Genomic DNA, 26,653 nt, shown 5'->3' on the forward strand with positions numbered 1-26,653 from the left:
GATTATGCGCGCTTTGAAACTATGGGAGTAGGTATTATATGGCTTTTGTGAATACTAAAGCAGCACAAATTGAGTTGTTTGCCTATTGCCATAGCCGCCGCACCTGTCTGCAATCGTACTCGTAGTTTAATAATTAAAATTAATAACACTGGGACCATAAAGGAATAATATCGCACAGGTACAGCTGGGTGCTATGCGTTTATTGTTACATTGAAATATCTAATGAATATGTTATAACATAAGTAGAATATCACGGTATTCGGACATTGTAATCCGTGGCTATGTCTGTGTATTTTGATCTTCATAATATTCTCAAAGGTATGTTAAGTCTACCGCAATTGGTCAGTTATAATTCAGCTATGATCTTAAACTCCTGTAGCTTATTTATAAGTTTGTACTGTAATCAGGCAGTGATAGCCCAGCCCAGTGGTTAAGAAATTGGGCCTCTCTATCGAGGGGCCCGAGGTTCAAATTTAGTTCTGATTTTTCAAAGTTATGTGCGTATTAAAAAATAATTATCACTTGCCTAAACTGTGAAGGAAAACATCGTGGCAAACCTGCATACCTGAGACATTTATATAACAAAGAAATCTGAAAAAGTATGTGAAGTCTACCAATACGCACTTGGCCAGCGCGGTGGACTATGGCCTAATCCTTCTCATTCTGAGAGTAGACCCGTGCCCAGCAGAGGGACAGTAAAGGGTTGATGATGATGAAGTACTGTAATCAGTTGATGATAATTTAACTCTTTGTGTATATTTTTCGATAATTTAATAAGTATTTTTATCGTTTTTGGAATAAAAAGACTTTTAATTAGAATACAAAAGCTCTTAACATAGTTAGATGGAAAAGGTATACAACATCTATGTTAAATAAAAAATAGTGTATCATGCGAGGAACTTTTATCTCGGAGGACAGGATGGGTTGCAATATTATAGTAATATGGGACCCGAAATCCACTGCGTGTAAGTCAGCATGGTGGTTCACCGCTTCTCCACAGTACTAATATTATAAATCCGAAAGTAACTCTGTCTGTCTGTCTGGTTGTCTCTTCTTCACGCCTAAACCACTGAACCGATTTTAATGAAATTTTGTACAAAGATAGTCTGAGACTCGAGAAAGGACATAGGATAGTTTTTATCCCGGAAATCCCACGGGAACTAGGGATGGCGATCTAAGATCGATTAATCGGAGAATTGATCTTTTTGACCCAAAACATCGATTATTTTAATCGATTTTAGTAAGGATTAAATCGTAAACTATGCATTTGCTCAAGTGATGATCTTTAGCAAAGTTGAAGATATGAATTTACAGTTTTACGTATATTAGTATGTTATATTATTTTCTTTTAAACGCGGGCGAAGCCGCGGGCAAACTAGTAGACAATAAATATGTTTTTATTTGATTTAAGAAATCAATATGACACTGGAACAATTATATTTAACATTTTATTTTATTCTATAATTAGTAAAAAGTTACACTAATTTTATTTACAGACTCCATTACCCGATATAGACGGTGTGGACCGTGTTTCCAAAAGGGTTGCCAACCGCTTCACTATGTCAAAGACTAAACCCAAAGTCTTTTTAAAATTTAAACTTAGTACAACGACCACCGCGCTACTCAGGTCAACAATAGTATTCAAAATTAGATAATAATATTTCTCACAAATAGACTTAGTACACTTATATTAATCGAAGATACAGTCCATATTGTAGCTTAAACCCAAAAGCTCTTAGTAAGCTCTGAGCTTTGTTCCAGAACGGCATGCTTGTGGGCAAATGTAACGAGATTGCAAACTACGACCCAATAACGGAGTAATACGCTGATGTTGTACCGAATTGTGTTATCCGTTTTGTGTTAAGGTCCATACACTTACCTATAATACAAAGAGGTAGATAAGTTATTATGATGTCATAATTTGAACAATATGATTATTATCATTGTATTTTTTGGGTTGAAGGTTGGGGGATAAGGATAAGACATTTTCCGAGGCGTTCCAGTTTTGTCCTCAATTAGCGGCGCGTCTATAGCCGACCTCGATAAGGTATCTAATCTGGGGTTGATTGCAGTTGTACATGGGTAGCAGTAGCCACTTACCATCAGGTGGATTGCATGCGCGTCTGCTACTCGTATATTATATAAAAAAAGTTACCTAAAAGTGGAAAAAAACGTTTTTTGGGAAATTCAAAAATTGTTTATGAAGCTGGCAACTAAACTCTGTTTCCAAAAACCTCCACATGCACAGAAAAGTTTGTCAGACTGTGCCACTATTCTATTACCATGTGACAGTTATTTGTATTACCTGTTGGTAATCAATAATATCGCTATAAGATCTATAGATTGTAAATAGATCTAACGATACTCGACCGATACAAATTGTGTTTTCTGTTCTGACTTAATTTGCGACTTAGAGGCACAAAACTTCTCCAATTCAATTGGGATTTAACTTCGCTGAGGACAATTTTGTTCCACGAAGCTGTATTAGAGATTTCCGGAATAATTTTTGGGTATTGATCTTAGGAAATCAAGGAATATGGTAACAAAATTTCAATATTTTATGTAACCTACCTTTTTGGCGAAATAATGGTAATGTTTTAAAAAGACAGCTTTTAGGTATATTAACACAGTCAAATCCTAAACATATGTTTATTTATCAAATTATTCGTACTTTTTACCTATTTTTTACCTAAATTTTGAAAAAAAATCTTTCTTCCAACATCAAAATCTTATCATTCAGTTATATTAAAAATAATTAATTCATTCGGAATTAATTTTATCTTAAAGTACTTAGAGCAATTTTCAATTTATTAATTCTGGCAAACCGTCAAATATTTCTGAATTCTTGAGTACATTCTAGACGTAATTCTTGAATTAAAACAAACATCTTGAGCTACTTGTAACTCAAGATGTTTTATATGATTTATTGTGTAACGCGAGCCCACAAATGATATAATACAGTAGAACTTGATAAAAGAAAACATAAATTGAATTGGAAGTAGCGAGCATATCGTCCTATAAACCGATTAAAGGCCACGAGTCCCGTTTACGCAAATTGTGACTGACAGCGACATCTAGGGTTGCCACGTAATAATATTTGGGAAATTCTGGAGAGAAATTAGCGGGGAAAAAATATTGAAGCCAAATTTATATGCACTTAGCTGTTTGATCTTTGTCAATATAAGTTAACGTAAAATAATTAAGGCGCATAATAATCATTTTAAAAAATCAGTTAAGTACATTATAATTTTCAAAACTTAAACGACGTTTCATTTAATTTTACGTAGACGAATTCTGTGTGCTTGCTGTGCTGTGTGTTAACAAGTATGTGTAACTCATGAAAAATTAAGATTTTTTACAAAAACTTGCTCACCGTTAATTTTTACTTAACATACAAGTGTATGGTCACATTAGTCGGATCAGTAAACCTCACACATCTTTGAAGACATAGAAAATTTACAAATTCAAGCTTTGTTATAACTGCACAAGTCGAAACTGCTTTCTTGGCATTAAAATCCCTCAACCCAGAGTCCCCGAAATTCAGCGTTGGGCTCCACCAAACGCAAGATTGGTCTGCATCAATTCAGCGTTGGGCTCCATCAAACGCAAGATTGGTCTGCATCAATTCAGCGTTGGGCTCCATCAAACTCAAGATTGGTCTGCATCAATTCAGCGTTGGGCTCCACCAAACGCAAGATTGGTCTGCATCAATTCAGCGTTGGGCTCCACCAAACGCAAGATTGGTCTGCATCAATTCAGCGATGGGCTCCACCAAACGCAAGATTGGTCTGCATCAATTCAGCGTTGGGCTCCACCAAACGCAAGATTGGTCTGCATCAATTCAGCGTTGGGCTCCACCAAACGCAAGATTGGTCTGCATCATATCAGCGTTGGGCTCCACCAAACGCAAGATTGGTTTGCATCAATTCAGCGTTGGGCTCCACCAAACGCAAGATTGGTCTGCATCAATTCTCTATCGATCCGATTGTCGCGCCCCGATTGAACCATCGTCTGTTATAACAGCTAATTTAAACTGCTCAATTGATCTCCATTACACTTTATAAAACTTCGATATCGAATGAGCGAGCTGTAGCGGCGCTGTGATTAAATATTATTGATTGTTCTGCTTCGAGCAAGCGGGTTGAATCGTAAAATAATTTGTTCCAATTGAATTTAATGAATTTACACGGTATCGATCACATGTTTTGGTTACTCGTTGTAATAAGAGCTTTCTCTCCCACTTTTTTCTTTTTCAACCTTTTTGTGGCTACAACTATATGATTTTAGTGTTATGTTTTCGTGGAATTCAGACATTTTAATATGTAACGGCTACTCACTATTTTATTAATTATATTTGTATTTTTAAACACCAAACCCGTCTTTTTTATAACTCAAAAGATAGGGGCCTAAAATGCCAACCTTAATTACCTAAAACTGCTTTATGATAATTACTTTAACACTTAAAGTTTTGTAAGTTTTATTGGGCACTACATGTACCCAGTAAAATAATAATTATTAAATTCCTCCCAAAAAAATCTTTTATTCAATTTAGTGTTATTGGTATTTATAGGGTCTCTAAAGTCTGTACTCCATATATTCAACAAGGTTTGAATGGTCTACTCGTAAGACTGCACTACAAATTCCAAATTATTCGATAATGATTCTTAGGACTAAAACTAAGTTGATGCATTAGGGGTAACTTAAGGCACTAAGTAAGACTGCACCTTTTCAGACAGTCATTCCTGTAAAGAGCATCGCTATAATGTACTCGTACCAATAGGTGTGGTGTGTGAACCCTGTCCTTTGGGGTCAGGGTTTGATTGCTAACGCATTCCATCTGCATTATCCTTACTAACTTACTAGAAGTCTGATATAATATTTGCTACTCGTTTTTTAATAGTTTTTCTCTCTTCTTAAATATTTCGTATTTATAATATTGATTCATTAGTTAGGTACCCATATTAGTTAAAATTACTTTGTGAACACACCCCTATCTGTGGTATATGTGCCTATAATGATTTTATTGTACTCAAGCATTTATCAATTTAATATGGACTGAATATGGCCTATTGCAGCGTTACTGCATAGTAGCAGCACTTGGACAAAAAATGCCAAATAATAAAAAAATACATGCCACTGAAGTGGAGCAAGTAAATTACCTTGCCTTGACACATAACGGCAACACAGAGGTATTTGATTATAAAAATATTTACTGTAGCAGTACCAAATTGACCGTAGAAGCCTGAAGTATCATAAGGAGAACTATATCCAATGTGGGTGAATAAGGAACACACAGAAGAAAATTATGTTATAAATATAAATATGTTATTTAAGTGTATTAAAGTAGCAAGTGATGAAGTTAATTGTGAGAATCAGGATTTCTTGGGATACCGACCTAGTACGTGTATAAAGAATCTTGATACCTTAGAATAGCCGAAAAATTAAAAAAGTACTTGTTCTTTCCAAGATTCATAAAGAAATAAGGGTAATGACACAATAATACAGACAAACACGTAAGGGTTGAAAATGGATATTGTAGCGCGCCCTTCACTCGATTTTCGAATAAAACCATTTTTGTTAAACCGAACCCCTACAATATCTAAATTTTGATAAATAAACGTTTCAGAATTTACCAAGCCAGTGCGAGAAACATGTATTGTATCAGTAGTTATTTAATCTACGATTATTTGCTCTGACTGGTTTTGGTCAAGCCTGCCTAGTTTTCTAGCTTTATTAGGTTTTACTGTGAAACATGTAAGACGAATAAAACCTAACACAAAAACACTCAGTACAAGCAATCTTTTCTAAAATAAAATTTTGTTTTACAGGATAATAAAATAAACACTTTATAATATACGCTTTCTACACTCACAGCCCCAGACTAGGATTCCCTGTGTCGTGGGTGCCATGGACACATACACAAACACCCAGAAACAGAAATCTAAATTCATCATTTAGATATCTGTCTGGCCGGGGATCGAACCCGGGACAGTGCGCGTCAGACCGGTATGATGACCGCTCAGCCACGCGGGTCGTCGATATATAGTCGTACAGGATAAATAAATCATCATCATACAATTTTTATAATGTCTACTTATTTATAGTAATGAAAATGAACTACATTATTGGTAGCGTCCCTAGCGCAGGTTTCGATGAATTTCAGCAATCCAATTACGAAACTTCGACGGCCAGTCCGATTCGCAATTATCATTTTCATCATTAAATCGATTAGGGTAATATGATACCCGTAATTACCTATTTATTTTTGTCTTGCCATAGTGATGTGTAATGATATGACACTTATTGAATTGATATGATTATTAAATTGTTTAGTGTAATATTGTACTACAATTTATTTTTGTCTAGCAATAGTGATGTTGTGTTCCATTATGCGATATGATATAACACTGATATTACATATATTTCGTATCTAATTTCTTAGTCTTTATATACTGAAAATTATACATGCACTAAACACGGAGCTGTGTTTTATATTAAACAGATTTGTAGAGCACATTATAGAATTAATAATCATCATGATAATGTATTTTATACACGCAGTCAAGCAAAAACATATAAGTACCAAGTACCTACACATTAAACTTACACATACATATAAATTAAAAATAAAACTTGACTATTTCAAATATATTATATTATTTATTTAAAACAAACACGAAATTGACGTTATTAACCGTTTCAAACAAATGGAATTCGAATGCAAACACGTTGAACAAACATGAAAATACTTGATCGTATCAAACAAACAGCATCAATCTCAATAAAGCAAACACAATTTGCCGCGAAATTATATTTGTATCGTTTAATTTCGATCCAACTTCTACCAATTGGATTAATTTGAGTCAAGTTCAGTAATTACGGGCTGTTTGCATGTCGGTTTAATTGATTGGAGCGAACAAACTCCAATGTTTTTCATTTCGGGATGCCTGCGTATAAGTCATTAATGTGAGTGTAATATTTATTTTAAGGATAGTGTATTTCATAAGTAGGTACTGGATATTACATATTACCTTTTTAAAAGATGACTTTATCGACTTGGAATGTCTTAATGTTAAGAAAATCTGGTTAGTAAGGGCTGGTAGAAGAAAATTAAGTATTTTTTTCAAGTTTATATTTTAGTTCATGTATGTACTACTTTTGTGAAATATTTTTCACTTAGCAAAATAAATCTACTTAATTTAAAATATTTATTAAATTTCAACTGAGTTGGCTGGTAGTAATCCACTTAATAAAAGGAATTCATAGATAAGAAATCAGTTCTCACACTAAATTGTGCGCAGAGTATAAAAGGACCTCTCAAGCAAGTGTTGTGCCGGTGACGATAGTCTCGCCTTTGAAGACCTCGCCAAATGAAGTGCCTTTGACATTTAAAAAATAAAAATGTCTATGGCAGCTATTTCGAATTCGGAAAAATAGATTTGAATGACGAATTCCTTTTTTAAATCATCAATGGAAGCACCGCGATGTTTATTATGAAATGTAATGAAATAAGTGGCTGAATAAAATATGATTTAATCTCTGATCCCAAACAATAATGTGAATGAATGTGAGCGCGAGGATTACACAAAAATTGTTGATTATCTTTTTCAAACGATTTAATATTTCGTGTAAATTGATTTGAAATTAAAAGTGGTGCTTATGAACGATTTTTTATTCCGGAAGTACGCACTTCTGATTGCGTTATATCATTAGTTGAGTATTAGAAATCATCAATATCACGTCTTTATGTCCCTTCGCACGAAGAAAAATATGATAGCAATCTCCATGTGAAGTTTTCTCCTTAATATGGGTTCAATTCTATTTTCTTTTGAATAACATCTACGTGGAGGTAATCATACTAATTTCACGCACAAATAGACATGGATTCATTTTACTGTTAGACAAAAACTGAATGATTTGATTTTTTTTGGGTTTTGATGGTGGTACATGACCACCCACGTCTCGAAATTTCTAGTGAAGCTATGAGAAAGTATCACCATCTAATGAAGAACTATGATTTGAACCATTCTAAGAATAGACCCATTATTTAAATTAAATAGTAATTTTATGTGAAATATTTCGTGGATTATTTCTGTGCCATCACTCACATACTTATTTCTGTAGTATTGAGTACTGCTTCGTTTTGAATTACAAAGAATAGTTAGGAGATACACCTTTTTTTTTTTTTTTCTTTTTCTCGAGGGCGAAACCTTCAAAAGGTACCCGACGACGTGGGAGCGACGCCGGGTTATGTGGGATTTTTACCGCACTAAAACCCCCCCGGTGGCCGTCCTCAACGCTTGTTGGAGAACTCCGGGATCTCCGACAGAACACAACCGGAGCCCTCCAAGCGCGATGCCCCGTTCGGGCTCTACCCTGGGGGAGCAGTTTTCGCTCCTCCCACACCATGTAGTGTTTACGACGGTATGCGACCACACATACCGCCGTCCTTCCCGGGGTCGCTAGCTGGACGGTTCGAGCTCCCACTCTTGCCGCCCGCAACCCCGGAAGCCCCCTTTTAGTCGCCTCCTACGACAGGCAGGGGATACCGTAGCCTTATTCTAGTCCCGGAACTACAGGGACATAGGAGATACACCTATACGAGGCATTCTAACTTAGTCCTAAGGTATAGAAATGCATCTGTGGCCGATTTCAAGTAGGACTACAATCCTATCTGAGGTAACAGACTTTCAAGGACGACAGTGGCCATTTCCTATCAGGTGAACTACATACTAACTTGCTGTGTGAAGTGGTCACTCACTATCAGGTGGGCTTACCTTACCTTGCATACTTCTGTACTAGAAAAAATCTGGTAAAGTATTACCTGAAATAATTCAAAAAGGAAACCCGCATCAGTACGACTGTAATAATAAAATATTTTTTTCAAGGTCACACTACTACTATCCAGGTAGGATAGTGACAAATTGGCGAAACGAACGTCTATATCCGCGAAGGCTGCGGTGGGTGGGTGTCATCCAGTAATGCGGTAATGGCACAATAACATAAATAGGATTAGTGGCCCCACGCGCGCAGACAGGAACAGCCAATACACTGCACACTGGTCTGAGTTGGGTTATGTGGACAAAGTTGGAAGGTTAAAAATGGTAAAGGTTTTAAAAAAGGAGCACTGTTATTTGGAACTTATTACCGCCACTTGCACTTGCATACACAGCGGTTTTTTGATTGTAGGGTATTAGATAATCCGTATAAACCTATTATTTGGAACATAGTATTCTATTAAAGTATTGTCTATTATAGTAGGTATATTAGTTTTTTGTTTAAAGAGCGTTGAAACGCATAATATGTGTCGATACAAGCTGGATTGGATTGCTCTTGCTTTTTTATATTACCTACCGGTTTGAAGTGCTTAGAAGATCGTCGATTCATAGGATATTTTTTTGATTTGTGAGTTACACATAAATTAAAGGCCTCTACCCGAAAAAATAGGTTTACGATTAAAATATAACCCTGCGCTCGCATATCATTTACCAACTATTAAACACTATTAAACGACACGTTCATACAAGCGACTCTACATAATGTGATATTAACAGTATAAGAATTTATAGAAACTGGATTTCCCAATTCTCATCAAAATCTCTTAGCTCACGAATATTAAATCATTATAAATGAAGAATAAGAATGTCATTGGTTAATTAATTTGTCAGGGTATGTAACGTATGGCATCATTACATATCATGCTTGCGCATCGATCAACAATTTCCTTTTCTAGTTCTCTATTTCCGCACAGTACTTACCTACCTAACTATTGTTGCCACATAAGCGTTACAAAAATATATTGAATAATTCATATTCAAATATTATTCTTTATAGAACTCTGTGACCTAAACCCGCATTTTAGCCACGCTTTTTCGTGTCCAAAGTAGCCGATTTTTACACTGTATTAATGTCAGTACACTACCCTCACAGTTGTAAAAAATAAACATCGCTATGAACGTTTCATACTTTTAAATGTCATTTGAAAATTAAAAGTGAGTAAGGATTATTTTGTTTAAAGCAATAATTATGTTAATATTTTATTTTGCGTGTATTTATAAATATTTTTGCCATTTTGTATATTCTAAGCAATAGCATCAATGTAAGACTAACTGTTGAGCTGTATCGACTTTTATTGTTTGTTTTGACTGTGTATTTTCGCTACACACCACAGTAGGACATATTTAAATTAGGAATCATTATCAAAATTAGCCATAATACTCCTCCCGTAAAAACTTGATAAAGCGAACTATTTGTTGTCGTACGGCATTCGGATTATCGAAAATTTGGATAATTGCGTTTATGAAGAAAAGCTATTTGATCCGATTGAGGAAGGCAATGTTTTTAGATCGTATGTTTGTACGTATGTATTTTTCATTCTTTGTCAAACCTAAACGACCTCACTAATATTGACATATGATATGTCGTTGTATTCATCTAAATTGCAGGGATAATATAGGCTATATTTTTAAGCAATCGGGTTTTTGGTTTGTATTATAACTTTGTAGTTACTATTTGGCTGCTTTCTGGAATTTAAATGCACATATCACACACAAAGTAGCTAATCTGCGGTTATTACAAAGTGACTTGTTCACGTTTGGCGATACAAACAATCTGTACAACTGAGGTCCGGATAATCGATTTTGTAGTGTATATATTATGTGATTGCTTATCATGTTTCTTTAATACGTTTAGGTGGAGATGCCACTAATTATTTTAAGATTTGTATGTAACATGTATGTAACATACAAATCTTAAAATAATTCGTGGTGGTGGTGGAACTAATGGCATATAGCCTAAATGGCTTGATGGATGTTGACTTATTGTGGTCTAGGATTTGGTACTGACAGACATAGTGATCTATCAACGCACAGCCCAAACCACTGGACGGATCGGGCTGAAATTTGGCATGCAGGTAGATGTTACGACGTAGGCATCCGCTAAGAAAGGATTTTGATCAATTCTACCCCCAAGGGGATAAAATAGGGGATGAAAATCGTAACGCGAGCGAAGCCGCGGGCAAAAACTCGTCACGAATAAAAGAATAGGCCAACTGAAAACTTGTTAACACAAAAATCTACTACATACAAATTACTAAATTTTCTAATCAAGACTTCTTCACATCAAATTTCAATGGTTTTGGTTGTGTCACATTTTTATTGGTTTTTTAAATCATAATTTTTAGTTTCAATCATTTATAAGTTTCAAAATAATTATCATATTTTTTCATATTACTTCACAAGTATAAGCGGGTTTATGTCACACGAGCTATAAAATAGTATACGATACTTGTGACATAAGTAGCCTATTATGTGCACGGCGTTTAGCACCCTCGCTGCGCTCGGGCGCTAACTTCACGCCGTGCAAAAATAGGCTACTTTGGCCACGCGTATCGTAATGTACTATTTATATCAATATATGCTCCTATATTTTCGAATATTTATTTTATTAATAATTAAAGAATAGATTTCGCTATGAGAAGGTTAACACAGTTCAGATTAAAAATCAAAATCTCTTTTGACCGATTTCTTTGTACTTGTCAAACATACTCATGCACTACAACACTGAACAGTTAATTATTCTATTACGACAAAATCTCCAATTCCGAGAAGCAGCAACAAATTCTTCGGCTAGAGCGCAGTGTGCGTGACGTCACGCTGCGCCCGCGCATCGTTCAGCGATCCACTGCTCCATTAATGTCATTTATACAAACGAGTCGTCGCGATTCCGCGCGCCCGCCGCTGCTCGTAATGTGTGCAATTGAATTTCATTGCCATTTTCCTCTCGCAAACACAGTTATGTCATGGAGCGGCTATTGAATACGTTGGCGGTATGATAGCTCTATTAATGTATTGTTGAAATAAATATAAACGTAGGAAGCGCTCGGAGCGCAGTGCCTTGATCGGAAATCGCTTTTGTTGTTAGCTTTGCTCAGTGGGGAATGCTCTATGGAATGCGTAATGATTATAGCTATGATGAATTAGTTTAAGCGACATTAAAGTATGAACATGTTTATTAAAGACCGTAATATGAAAGTAGAGACAATTTTTATCACACGACTTTACTATGTCACCCTTAAGAATCTATAGAGTCTAATCGATCGGAAATGACTCATTAGGATTGAGACCAACTAAAATAAGAATTTATTTCTTACGAGTGTATTGTAGTAGGATATTGATAGGTGTGATCGCGTGTTTGATGAAATGTAAAACCTCTACATACATTTTATTTCTTTTTTTGTATACATTTCATTGAATAACTTTTGTTTAGAAATATAACTGCGGAAGCATCACTGCCACACCTATTTTGTGACGTAAAGAAATGTAGAGTGTGATGATATAGAATCACTAAGAAATACAAATAAATGAGGCGTTTCAACAGATATTCATGGTATTATTTGCTACTACTTACTACACAAATATATTTACAAATAAAAATCATTTGAAGGTGGTAGAACCCTTTGTGGTTCGACTCCAGCGACACCACCGTCAGTCACCTTATAACAGTACTGTTAAGCGCTGCTGTGTTCTGGTTGGAAGGGTGTGGTAAGGGAGACATAATTATCTGAGGCGTTTCAGCTTAGTCCTCACAGGTAGCGGCGCATCTGTGGCCAACCTCAGGTAGGTATATGTAATCCTATCTGGGGTTCATTACGGATGTCCATGGGCGGCAGTGGCCACTTACCATCAAGTGGATTGCATGCTCGTCTGCTACTCCTTTATTGAAAAAAATCATTTTTTTAGATTACTCAAATATCAAGAATCGTTAATGTAATTTTATAACGACGTATAACGTAAATGACAGTAAGTAAGTATAAGTAAGTATCAATGAAAGTATTCTACTAAGTGACTTCTTTAATAAAAACACGCATTTTGCCGTTGATTTTGATGTCTAACTCTAACATAGTAGTCGAGTTAAAGTCTGTTGAAGTCACATCCTGATAATAGAGAGAGGACACGGCAATAAATCAATTAATTTCGATCGGTATCGCGACAATTGCGTCGACTGTTCGCACGAATGCACTTGCAATTTCTCTATATTCGTTGTAGCTTCTACTTACTTGTATTTTTTTAGTCAAAGTTATGTCTACTCCTCTGAATAATATGCTGACATTATTAACAATCATTGTAACAAATGTTTGTTTACCAAAAATCGAAATTCGACATCGAATATTGCCAAATTGCTACTATAACGACTATATATGAATTGAATACCATAAATAGCATTAGGGAATATAAGAGTGACGTTCTAAGATGTAAGTGCACAACGTCACACGATATCGACAGGTTCAGTGACCCTTGATTGTCATATCATCTGTATACACATTTTCTGCCTTATAATAAAATCTGAAGCAGTGTTGTTTTAGTTTTAATTTCTAGGCAGACTTACACGAGGTGCCGTCTCAAGAATCCTTTCTTGTCTCAAGAATACTAACACTCTTTTGACCACTTTGAACGACTTGTATCCATCAGGATTTGATCACAAATATCATAAAGAAACTTACCTATGCAATTAAAAGGAATTAGACGACCTATGAGGGCACTAAATATAAATAAAAGAATTGTCACAGGCATAATCAATACCAATTATCATAATACAACTAACAATTATCGTAACACATGTGTCGGCGTCGCAGATATCCAATCACACGAATTAAGGGAGATCGTTAAACAACCTGTGATTACGGAGATCTCAGTCGATCACAATTGCGCCATTAGTTCATGATAGCAGTCGGCGGATCTATGGTGTTTGCATGCTATGCGCACGCGCAAGCCGCCATAGCTTTATTATTACCGCGGCGTCGTTTCTATGCTAATGCTTTATAGTATTAGGGCCGATGTGATTGTTTGATTGCAAGCTCTAACTTTCAACCATTACAACTATGCAAATATAAGCTTTGTAGGTCATTGAGGAAAATTATTTGTGTTGTTAATAATTCATCTATAATAATACGGATAGGTTAGGTAGGGAGGTTAGGTATAAATGTGAATGATACTGTGTTCATTAGTAAGCCAAAAATAATTTGTATTTATAAGAAAACGTCAACTAATGCTTTCATTTTATGTTGGATTTAGTAACATAAATATATTATAATCCATGAATTGTTTTGATCACTGGACATTAGATACGTATTTCAGACAAATTACGGGAATAATTCTCTTTTTGTGAAAAATATTTCAGCATTTAATTTAAATACAATTTATTTGATATTTTAAAGTGTAACTCCATTTACCAATTACTTCGTTGGCAACTTATTAGGCATAAGGATCTCCCTGTAGCGTTTAAGTCTAATTTAAATAATTGATTATGTATTTGATACATTTTCAACAGAGATTTGTACTTATATTTGGTAAAAAAAGGTTTTTAATTTTGAAATAAATTCGTATTATCTATTATGTCAAATCAATACATTTCTAAGTATCTTACACTATTTTAAATTCTAAATACGAATTTTGTTTGTTACTAGCTGGCGAGCGGCGGCGGCGGCGGTCGTGGGCTGTTCTGCTACCATTGCCCGCCGAGCTTGCCGCCGCACCAGCACCGTCTCCCAACGCTGGAGTACCCCTTCACGGCCTCGCATCCCTGTGAGTAAATCTTTTAAGGACCTTTATTTTGGCTTTAACTTACAGCACAATTTTTAAAAACAAACCATATTTAAACTGAAACTACTATAGTTCAATAGTACTAAATTTTTTGAAATAAAATAAATCAGCCAAATCGCTGCCTCGAGGAAGTGAAGCCTAAGATACTATCAGTATTACCTCGTTGAAATGACAAACTAATTTGTTGGCCGAGGACGTTTTATAGGTTTTATAGGTATATTTTAGGTACCTAATATGTAAATCATGTGTCGCTGTGTTCGTATCAAGAACCACGGTACGGTACGGTGCGTTACGATACCGGTAACACACGTTTGAAACTGCTGAATGAAATTTTATGAGTGTCTTTGGTTAGTTCCAGCTTAAAAGGTAATTTGGACCTGATAGGAGACATTGTTATCGAGTACCTACTATTTTTTTGCGACCGAACAACGTTTATCCGGGCCCTCTATAGTATATTGGTTTCAGATGTATATATGATCTAGCTTATGTAGATATTACTATTGCTTATGGACAAATACTTTTGCGAGGCATGCCAGTTTAGTCCTCAGGGGTAGTGGCATATTTGAGGCTAACCTCAGGAAGGACTCTTATTCTTATCTAGAATTAATTATAGACATCCATGAGCCGTGGGCTGCATTAGCCACTTAACATCAGATTTAGTGCACGCTCGTCTGCTACTCCTATATTATAAAATAAATCAAAATGGGTAATACCTTAACCACTTCTTATTGTGTAAGATCACTTATTAGCACCAATAATGTAGCAAGCCTACATAGCGTAGCAGGACACCGTAGCTTCGATCAGCTCATTCACTCCGCTCATAGAAGACAAACTTACTTAACCAAGTTTAGGAACCACAGCGCCCGCCGCACCTAATGCCATTACTGCCAGTTAGACCCTGTCTTGTTTCGATTTCAAACTCGATTCTCAATTCAAGATATGATTAGTCTCACTAAGGGTGGATAATTTCGCTCGGAAAGTTTGAGAGCCTTTGAACAATTAAATCTTAGATACAATTTTCTTTTTGGTAGTAAGGAGCAAGTTTTGAAATTTGTAGTGGAAGTGGAACATGTGATCTATTCTTTTTTAATCGGATAATCGTCGATTTATTACATTTATCCACTTAACTACTAAAAATACTTGATTGAAAAAGTAAATTACTTTTGAAATTTACAGAAATCTAAGAACTAATTTTATTATGAATTTTAATTTGTGGTTTTCTTGAGCCTTTTCCCGAATGACCTCTAAATTTAACCTTCTTTTTGATTATATCAAACTAGCCTAACTTCTGATTACATAGAATATAGAGTATGTATATTATTGTGGTGTTGTGACCTATGCAATATGGATTGACATTATTACCAACAAAATTTGGTAGTTTTAATTGGAGTAAGGTATTTAAATAAAATTTGAGTTTGAAAATTGTGCACTAGGAAAGTTTGAAAAATGCGTTTTTTTTATTTATTCTTATAATCTTGTTTTTCAATGGATACATTTTTTGTCAAATAAATCGTTACATTGTAGTTTGGGCATATTGTGTGTTTTTCCAGATAATTTCAAATTAAATAATACGTAGATAAATCGAATTGAATAGCAGTAAATTGAACAGTACCTACTGAGAATCAGCAAATAGATTAGAACAATGCAGCCGTTTGAAATTCACCACTCCATCCAATTATCCTTAACGACTTAAGCGGTCCAAATCAGTTTCTTTCGCGATCCAGAGCTCACGTGTGCAAGGGGTGGTAATGTGCTAATGAATAGAAGGCAGGGCGGCGTAGCGGGGTGAGGGTGCAGGGTAGCGGGCTGTGGGCGGGGCTCCCTTGGGATTGGTCGCCGGCGGCGCCATCTATTATTCATAAAATAGTTTTTGAGTCGCGCCGCCGGTCGCTTTAACTCTGTTACATCCAAACTAACTTAATAAGGATCATGTCACTTTAGATTACTCCCGTCGGGCTCAGTTTTTTAAAGTACACCGATCAAAGGCCCATCGTAAACTCGTTAGCGAGCCCTTATTTCATTAGGGAAAATGACAGCCCGTCCGTTGCTCGTAATTGCGTAAATGTATTAATTTTTAAAATGTATTAACGAATTGCTCTGTAGAGAAAGTTGAAAAAGCGTCGGTCGGTGGGCAACGAACAAAAAAGCGGCTTAAGCGATTTATTAAATATGTATAAAGCAATTTCCAGCGTCTGGCGGAGCGCGGCTTCTAGTTTGTTAGTGCGCAATCGCATCCGATGTTGGACTTTAAAAACTAATGAAACCTACTCAAAAATGTTTACCGTCATGAATAGTTTTAATTATAACTGCACTATTCTACTGTCTTTATTGTTTTATAGGTAGTCTTGACTGACTTGACTTGACTTTTGAGACCACCTATTGTAGATAGTCTGGTTTTTAAAATGCCATGAGTCTGAGTCTACCTAGGTGACACGGTATCTAAAAATATTACACATACATATTATTCACATACGTGGTTATATTTAAAGCAGGTAGGTATAAGACCATGGTTAAAAACTTCTGCACTGATTATATTTAATAAGTCTTTCAACGTAGGTAATGTAGTACCTACCTATTTCAAAAACAAGACCACTTAAAAATTATTCACTGAAAAGGAAAATAATGTTATATGTATCACTCCTACAATTTAGACAAACTCCCGAAACCTCATATGTTAATATCCTTCAAGTCGTTTGGGCTGGAGGACTAGATAAAGAATGAGACATATTTACACTAAAACAACATTACCTTCCTGAGTCGACAAAAATTGTATCATGTGACAATGAGTAAAATCTTTCACCACATAACAAACCGCAGGACATGTTAATAGTTTTTCAAAATAGTAATATAGTTGCAGGCACAAACCGCGGAACTTTTGCCCGCTGCACTTAAGCTCGCCCGGACCAACTTCCGCCGGAAGCGGAACACTTTTTAATTTCCGCCGTCGGGGATTTTTCTACCAGGCTGATGAACGCTCAATTATTTATATTCAATTAATGTAAATATTTATCCCTCTTAATCTGCGCTGCCTGCTGTCTGGGTGGTCAAGTGCGTTTATTTCTTTTTAAATAAAAAGGGTTGAGTAGACACCTTTATATTTATTTATGAAATAAATAATTTGGGAAAACATGTAGCAAACCTACTTAGTCTCGTTGTCTTCTCTATGTTTGGTTTGCAAGTATCGCATAGTGATATAATTAAGTTAATTGTTACCTTACTTGGTTGTTATTAAGTTGCGAAGTAAAGTTTTCAGCTGCTTTTACATAGTCATTCCATAGTCTATAGGTTGGTATTTCGCATATTTACCTTAGAATTCTACATATAATTTTAACTGTAAGATTGTCCAAAACGTGTTATTTCAACGATATTTAGCCTGTATTTCTTACAAGACTTTCCGAACTGACCTACCTACTTCACTCTTCGACCAACAAACAAAAACGAAACCCAGTCTCAACAAATAACGCACATACGAATATTGTGTTAATACGGCGAGTGAATCGCAACGACACAAATTGGTCCAATTAATTCACTCCATTAGCCGCCGTCACTCGCTTTTGAAGCACAAAAACTGAAAAAACTCGTTAATAAATAACGCTAGCTTTTTAAACGACCACTCGGAATTGATTTCGGTTAACGAGTGATCCACTCTCCGAATTAATTCACACGGGAATGCGGTTAGATTTTTTAATTATACATGTTTAATTTTTACGTTTCAATTTAAATATTTATATCTCTTAATCTTAAATAAAATACATTGAGAATGCAGCAAATGGGTATGTTGTTTATTTATTATTCAAGTAATTGAAGCGTATTGTTGGTATTAACTATTAGTAATAAGAAGAAATACTTTTTAATATATTCGCAGTTTGGTAACTGTAGTGTTAGTATAAAGTGAAAAAATAGTGTTGCACTTATATTGTAACGCTGTGACAACCGGTAAATAGGGGTTTTTGAAATCAAAATACAATCGATATAATTGGAATGAAAAGCTTAATAATAATTATCATTATAATAAACAATTTAGGGGATTCATTAATTAGTTTATGGCATAAATATTTATCTGTCTCCATAACTACCTATATTTCTTTTATATATGCATCATATAATTATAGCTGATATCTTAAAATGTCTTACTGTGATAAAAATATTATAAAAAGAATTTGAAGTAATTATGAGCAAAATTAATCCCCCCTATGTAGATTAGCCATATTGTTGACGAGTAGACGCGTATTGGCAATACATACAATGAAAAGCAACCCTTTGATTGATTGTCTAAAAACATATTAGGCTGTATGATTCTACTGTTTTCTTGATAAATAGTGAATAAGTAGGTATAATGCAGGGTAAGATATCGTATGAGTGATAGATTGAATGCTGAATTATTGCTTGATATGACCTTAATTATAGTGAGGTTGTTGTGATGATTTGAAAGCGAAGAAGCGCCTTGCTTTAAATAGGTTTATCGTTTCTATGTTTCGTCCCCTTTAGACAATTTAGCCTTGATTTGCTTCAACTTTATTTTTGGTTGGTAGCATATTCTATGCGCTGGAAACGGATAGCAAACATTCCATCTTTTACGGGTCCATCAGACATGGACATCTAAAATCAATCCCAGATAAGGTTGGATTTTTAGCTGACATCGGCCCCAGATGCACCCTGAAGACTAAGTTGGAACACCTTGAATAATGATAGCTTTTAAGGGAACTTTTAAGGGTGTGGTACGGAAGAAATACTTGTCTTCCTTAACACACCCTTAAAATCGAAACATTGATGTTATTAGACAGCAATATAAATGGTAGTCGCAGCTAAACCACAAAGGTTTCTACCACCTTCTTCTTAGGCAATCGGAAATCTATATTTATTTATTATATAGTATTTTTCAACTGTTATTTTTTTTACTTTTTCAATAAGTAAAAGAAAATCTTACCACATATTGCAATAAATCATCAACTATTCAAGTAGGTTGTCCATGAGTCATTAAGGCGTACGGACAGGAATCGGGTAAGTCGGGGTAATTGCGTCCATAATACTGGCAATGACTTTAGTGCAAGAATAATAGAAAAGATACGAGGGGCGTCACCCTCGCTCTTCATTGATTTCACTGACAGTAGGGTGCCTGCGATTTATTTGTTTGTTAACCTTCTTGTCTCAAACTATTTTCATGGATTTAATACTATACATATTAACTTAACTTTTGTATGCATGTCTATATAGATTGTCTACAAACCTGCTTTTTAGTTCATACCTTCATTTTAAGTATGCCAATGTAGGGACACAAAAGATTCTACGAATCAAGTGCAATGTGCATGGCAAGCAATGGCGATCGTATTCGCTTGGTTCGTGGGAACGCTGTCTTACTAGTCTGCTCCCCGTCCCCGAAAGATATACCTGTGTCTTGGGTGGCTAAATAAATGTAAACAAAATCCAACATCTTTAATTTAAATTCAAACTAATTACTCCTAATTTCAAGTCATATAATATTGGCCTACACCAACATAATGTAGTTTACCTAAAAACATAGATTACCTATTTTTGAACATTTTATTGGGTTAAATAACTTTTATGTAACTATAATAATAGCAAAAGTCTAATAAGAATTTTATGGCTGTTACGTTTACCTATTGATATTATTTCTGAAGAAATGGAAATGTATGATATACATATAAAAAAGTAAAATTCTATTCATAAATTTAGTGTTTAATATGGTTATTTTTGACCCTTTTAAACTAACAACAAACAATAAAAAACAACGGAAAACATTGAATAAATTACACCTATTTATCCAAGAAAAGCAAATAAATATCTATTTTATTACCCATAAAACCATTCAAGTGGCTAAACATAAGGCGGTACACTAATCTATATTCACCCTACACGGTGTCTCCACCTCATCAATTCGCAGGGACATCCCGTTAGCCATAATGTCTAGGGCGGCGATTTAGCACTTGGAGGTAATGGTCCGCGCTTCCGGACTTTTATGGCCACTCTACTTTCGTATTGATATTTTAATTTCGAGGGCAACAAAAGCATCTTTTTATGGTTTTTAGCGCGTAATGATTGTGATAATGCGTTTTTCTGATTTATGTTCATTGTGCTTTTATTAAGTCGTGTGGCAGCTACAATGATAAGGGCGATACATTTTCATAAGCAGTCAAATGGGTGCACTACAGACAAGATAGAGCTTATGGGTAGTGGTTACAATGACCTATGATCACTTGCCATAACCAAATGAGTATTAAGTCATAGGTAAATAGTTTGAAGAAGAATAAATCAAAAATTATTTTTGATGTTAATGAATTAATATTGCATCACGTGTGTGATTTTCTGTACTATTTTATTTTTTAATGTGATGAATGTGGTAAACATATAAAAAATTGATGTTTCCAGCTTAATTTCGAAAATAACACTTTATTACTTTCTTGACTATATGTATTCTAACCTAACCAAGATGTTAAACTAGGGCCAAAGCACTCTTTGTTATGATAGAAAACCCATATCTACCTAACAACGCGTTGTTGAGGCGATGATGATGATAATGATGCTGCTGCAGATGCTGATGATAAACTTGTCCACAGATACGAGCTACTCGTACCACCCGGCCATCCACGATGACACCTTCGTGCGCCGCAAGCAGAGGCGGAATCGGACCACGTTTACGCTGCAACAGGTCATTATATACTAATTTGTATATCTTTACTAAATACATGTATATATCTCCAATGATCTTTTTCAGTTTTTGCATTTTTGTTGCATTGAAATCCTGAGTGAATGGTATCCATTTGGGCATATCGGGTAGTTGTAATGTGTGTGTAAGGACTAACGACTTACATATAAAAATGAAAATATGAAAGTAGGTAAATATTATATATGAAAATATAATTATGCAAACGTAAAACACAAAATGGATGTCTGTGACGTAAATTAATTTAAAGCGATCATTAAGATTAAATTATTTTTTGTCAAACTCCCTTTTTGTCTGACAATAGTTTTATATTGATACTATGTCTTCTAATTTCAAATTATCTATTAAAAACGTGGAAATCCAGACTTATCCCCATATATTCAGTGAATTAAATATTATATTAACATTTAATTTTGCAGCTGGAAGAGCTGGAAACGGCGTTTGCGCAGACGCATTACCCAGATGTGTTTACGAGAGAAGACCTCGCACTCAAAATCAACCTTACCGAAGCCAGAGTTCAGGTAAGACTGGTTTAGATAAATTAAAAGATATTGAAACATGTTCCGCAAGTAGGAACAATATTTGGAATTAGGTGTCAGGACACGTGGAAAAGACAGGTGGACAGCCTATTAATTTGCAGTTGCAGCAGCCTGAAGGTGGTAGAACCCTTTGTGGTTCGACTCCGGCGGCACCACCGCCACACCTATTTCTACCTAATAACTGCAGTGTTAGGTGCTGCTGTGTTCCGGTTTGAAGGGTGTGGTAAGGGAGAAAGACTTTTCCGAGGCATTCTAGCTTAGTCCTCAGGGGTAGCGGCGCATCTGTGGCCGACCTCAGGTAGGAATATCTAATCCTATCTGGGGTTTATTACAGATGTCCATGGGCGGCAGTAGCCACTTACCATCAGGTGGACTGCATGCTCGTCTGCTACTCTTATATTATAAAAAAAAAAAAAAAAAGTTAATAGACATAATGCAAATTACACAACAAATATCAGTAAAAGATAAAATATCTAATTAATTTCTTCAGCAATACTCAAATCCATTTCTCTCTCTCACACAATTGAATATGACCACATAACATATACATATCACATAACCTTCCAGAATTTTTCTTATAAGAAGATTATAAAAAATTAAGAAACAATTTTGGAATAGATACGTACACAATGTTTAAATAAATACATAGTGATTCTAATCAGAAAATCGTTTTTGCAAACGCTTTGAATTTCTATTCCATTTTCCATGCACTTTATTTAAATAAGTACGCTCTAGTTTTCGGTAGTGTTAGTGAATATTTCAAATTTTTTCAAAGCCAAATCGGCAGACAACCAAAAAAAATTCCAATTAGAATACACCAATCAGACCGTCCGCCCCATTCGCCCCGCTTTCAAAGAGAAATTCATTTTCGACTCGTATTTTCGATTCGCTCAAATAGATTGAAAGATATCGAACTAACACACGCTAAGTGAATACGAAACTACATGGAAATGTATCATGGAGTTTTCAATTCGGCTCGCTTAGGATTCCGATCGCGAAACAGCATTTATTAATCCTCAAAGTACTTATCGAAATCTCGAGACTCGTTGCCGTGGGAATAAATAGTTTTCTCTAAAGAAATATTCAGCAGCTAAGTGTATTTAGAATTGTAGCTCTTTGAAGAATGTTAGATATAGATAGGGAATACACGTCGCAAATATAGTGTTTTATCTATACTAATATTATAAAGAGGAAAACTTTGTTTCTTTGTTTGATTGTAATGAATAGGCTCAAACTACTAGACCGATTTTAAAAATTCTTTCACCATTCGAAATTTACATTGTGCACGGGTAACATAGGCTATATTTTATATGAAATATATTTGATAAATAGATTTTGAGGCGGTACAAAGTTTGCCGGGTCAGCTAGTCAGTTATATTGTGTTTTATCAAGTATCTCTAAACTCGATGGTCGATGGTTACCCATCGGTCAGTTTAGAGCTCCTATAAAGGTTTTTTAAAGAGTAAAAATAAATTTCATCAGGAGGTCAAATAAGGACGAAAGATAATGCTAATTGTCATTCACGATGACTAGTGTTTATATTGTTCATTTTTATTTCTTACACTGTACATAAAATATTGATTATGTGTTTTTGTCATAAACACATTAAAAAGTCACTATTTTTTTAAATATTAATGTACTTCATAGTGAATTTATTATTTAGTATCTAAGGAGCTTACTTTTGTAACAGCGTACATACAAAACATACCCGAGTTTTATCCGAAATAACCGGCTACAGTTCGTGAGTCAGGCACGATTCGCCCGAGTTTTAGGCAAATTGCACCCAACCGCGTGTTTTATTTATGCGCGAATAAAAATTGCCCAATTCCGTGCGTCGAGCACGATTCCCTTACAATTTAGTAGCTCGCGTGTCGCTGTCGACTTCGGAGTTTATGGTTACCACACAATTCCGAAATCGTATGCTAAATAATAAAGTGCTCGAAGAAAACAATGTAGAGACGATTCAGGGCTTTTTTTCGATTTATGCCATTATTAAAAAAACACCCAATGTAACGTTTGCCTATCAAATATCGTTTGACATGTTCTAATAGGCATATTTCAAATGTCGATCTTTGGTAGGCAATACATTAGATAGATTGATTATTAACAATGGTTTTAATCAATAATATGGATAATCAAACATTGTAATGACTGCTAAGTTTTGGGTTCTGAACTTATAAAATATCAGAAGCCCGACCACCTTGCTAATACACTGTGGTTTATTGCAGTTACAGATTAACGCCAGTAATTAAAAATCAATCCATAATAGTGGGTTGATGATGAACGGCAGTAAATAGCTCTAATCCCTGTGTCTTATTTGGGTAGTCTAGATGTAAAAATCGCCGGTATAAGGTATGCGCTTTTTATTCAAATTTTAAAAATAAGCTACTATAAGCTAGTATTGAACGTTCGTTTGTGCCTATGACTTACATTTTCTTCAACTAATCTTCGTCTTTTATTATTTTATTTCTGTATAAAACCTATTTCTATTTATACGCTCTTAGTTTCATAACAGCACTCAAGCTAACCAAGTCAGAAATACAAGGCAATTTCCAATTTAGTTGATCCGTCGATCCATAACACTCCATTAGTTAACTACCTGTACCGTCTATTGTCAAAATCCACTCTAGTTCGTTGCCGAAACCACCAAAACAGTTGAGAATTGAACAGTTTGATGTCCACTTCTGTTAGACCTCTCGGAATTCATTGGATTGCTGGCTTACTTACCTAATGATAGGTAGGTAGCTACCTACTACTTACTGATGTGCAAACGTGATAATAATTGAACGTTTGTGTTACTATATTATTAAGTTAAGAAAAGGGATTCCCATAATATGACATGACAATGATGACACATATTTCTTTTGTTTTTGGAAATTATCCTATAACATCACCAAGCCACATTATATTAACATTCACTAAATTCTAAGAAAATATTTTTAGAAAGGTATTTTGGGTATTTACTTACTTCACATTATTCTGCAAAAAATAGCTTTTAAAAAGTAAAAAATACATATAAGAAGGATCATCAGTTCGCTAGTATATCATAGAAGAAGAATACGTTAAATATAAATAAATATGCAGTCATGCTAAATATTCTATTAATTGGTCAAATTTAATTGCAATTGTAAACTTTTCAACCAATAACAGCCTAATTTGCGCTAATTTCGTATAAGAATCGTAAAAATACCACTAACGCCCGTATCATCCAAGTTCCTTACGTTAGCCTAGATGTAAACCACAAGCGAACCGGAGACCGTAGGGGTCAAGTTACACTGGTGGGCAGTAACGCGTTTAAGTCGCTCATCTCGAAATGGTATTACGGTATGAGGCAGTTACCCCCCGCCCCTGCGCACGTGCCACGGGATTAAGGGGTGTCGCTGAGCGAGTTAGCTCACTTCGCTGATAAGTCCAGTAACTTGCCACTATGCAAAGTGGATTTTGCCAAGTGAATTTTACTTATGCAATTGGAGTGTGGGAGTAATTCTAACTTTAGTTTCATTATATGTTATGTAATCAGTCATATAGTGGTATAGTGTAGTGAAAACGCCCTATTACTTATATAGTTTATTTCGTTTGTAATCAACCTTAAGTCATAATTTATGTGTATTTTGTTTAAATAAAATATGAACGTAAAATGCTTTGTTCATGAAGGCGTTAAAGGAAGATGAGGAAATTTAATTTATCTTCTTTTATAATGAAACGGCAGTGAAATTACACAAAATGTCTCCCTAATTAGTTGTACCTAAATGACGTAGATACGGGAGGGAACTTAAGGCGTTACGACTTAGTCCTCATTGCGATGCACCTAAGGATATAAAAGATGCAAAGACAATTTATAACGTAGTGCAATATTTTCCGCAATCTCTACATAGCCTTGCGACGTTGCAGGTATAATTTGATATGGTCCCCTCTTACAGACTAGCAATCTAAAATTCCAAAGTATTTGAAAATATCACATAACGTATGGCATTGCAACAAAAGTATGGCAACATTGCTATGCCGCGTTTTCAGCAAGATTGCCAGCAATGCCCACAAATAACAAACCTAAAATTAACGTTAAAAAAGAATATCTAGGGAATATTCGACACATCCAACCACAGCCCTACAAGGGCTTGCTAATATAATTGAGTCGGCTTTCAATTTGATTCGCATCCTCGTCCAGTCGGAGTGTCGGTGATAATTCGCCCGAAAAATATAAAAAGGAACATCTGTCCGACATATTGGATTACCGTGCGGGCGCGAGTGTAACATACCTTTCATAAAATTCTCTAAATGCTATCAAATTTATTACTCCCCTCGTAGAACATGTGAACGGGTTTTTAAATTAAAATTTACGAAAGAATATGCTTTTAGGGTTATATAAATGTATACCGTTAATGTTTTGTTCATTTTTGTGAAAATTTCGTCAAAATCCACGTGTATCTTGAAGTACTGTGATTTTGGAATCACAATCAACCAAGAAATTCTAAATGATTTCTGTAAATTTAAAATTTGAAATATGTATTTTTTATAATCGTACGACTACTAATACTGCAACTATTAAAAGAATTAGTTAAAATATTCGAATATACATTATTATACTTATATAACTGATGCAAAAAACAATGAGGCCCCCTAATTGAAATAAAGGTCAATGTCAGACGATCAATAGTTATTTAACAAAGCAACATTGTATGTTACGAACAATTCGGCAGACTACTTCAAATTGTTTTGTTTGAAGTAGCAAATCAGAAGAGTCATAATAAAGTAAACGTCATTAAAATAAAATTGCGTGAATATAAGTACTTCAAAGAGTTTCTGATTCATTATCATTCAATGTAAATGATAGT

General features: G+C 35.0%; 1 protein-coding gene across 1 annotated transcript in view; it reads left to right on the plus strand.

Moving 5' to 3' along the window:
* The window catches only part of Drgx (Dorsal root ganglia homeobox), a 73,451-nt gene that overhangs the window by 5,095 nt on the left and 41,703 nt on the right, over positions 1 to 26,653 (plus strand). The window contains exons 3-5 of the mRNA XM_073088987.1: positions 14,465 to 14,582; positions 21,176 to 21,267; positions 21,702 to 21,803. Of these exons, the coding sequence (XP_072945088.1) occupies positions 14,465 to 14,582; positions 21,176 to 21,267; positions 21,702 to 21,803 (312 nt within the window). The remainder of the gene's footprint in view (positions 1 to 14,464; positions 14,583 to 21,175; positions 21,268 to 21,701; positions 21,804 to 26,653) is intronic.

The sequence above is a fragment of the Epargyreus clarus genome, unplaced genomic scaffold, assembly GCF_041222505.1.
Source record: "Epargyreus clarus isolate Ecla_fem2 unplaced genomic scaffold, WU_Ecla_fem_2.2 ptg000027l, whole genome shotgun sequence".
In the NCBI taxonomy this organism is placed as follows: domain Eukaryota; kingdom Metazoa; phylum Arthropoda; class Insecta; order Lepidoptera; family Hesperiidae; genus Epargyreus; species Epargyreus clarus.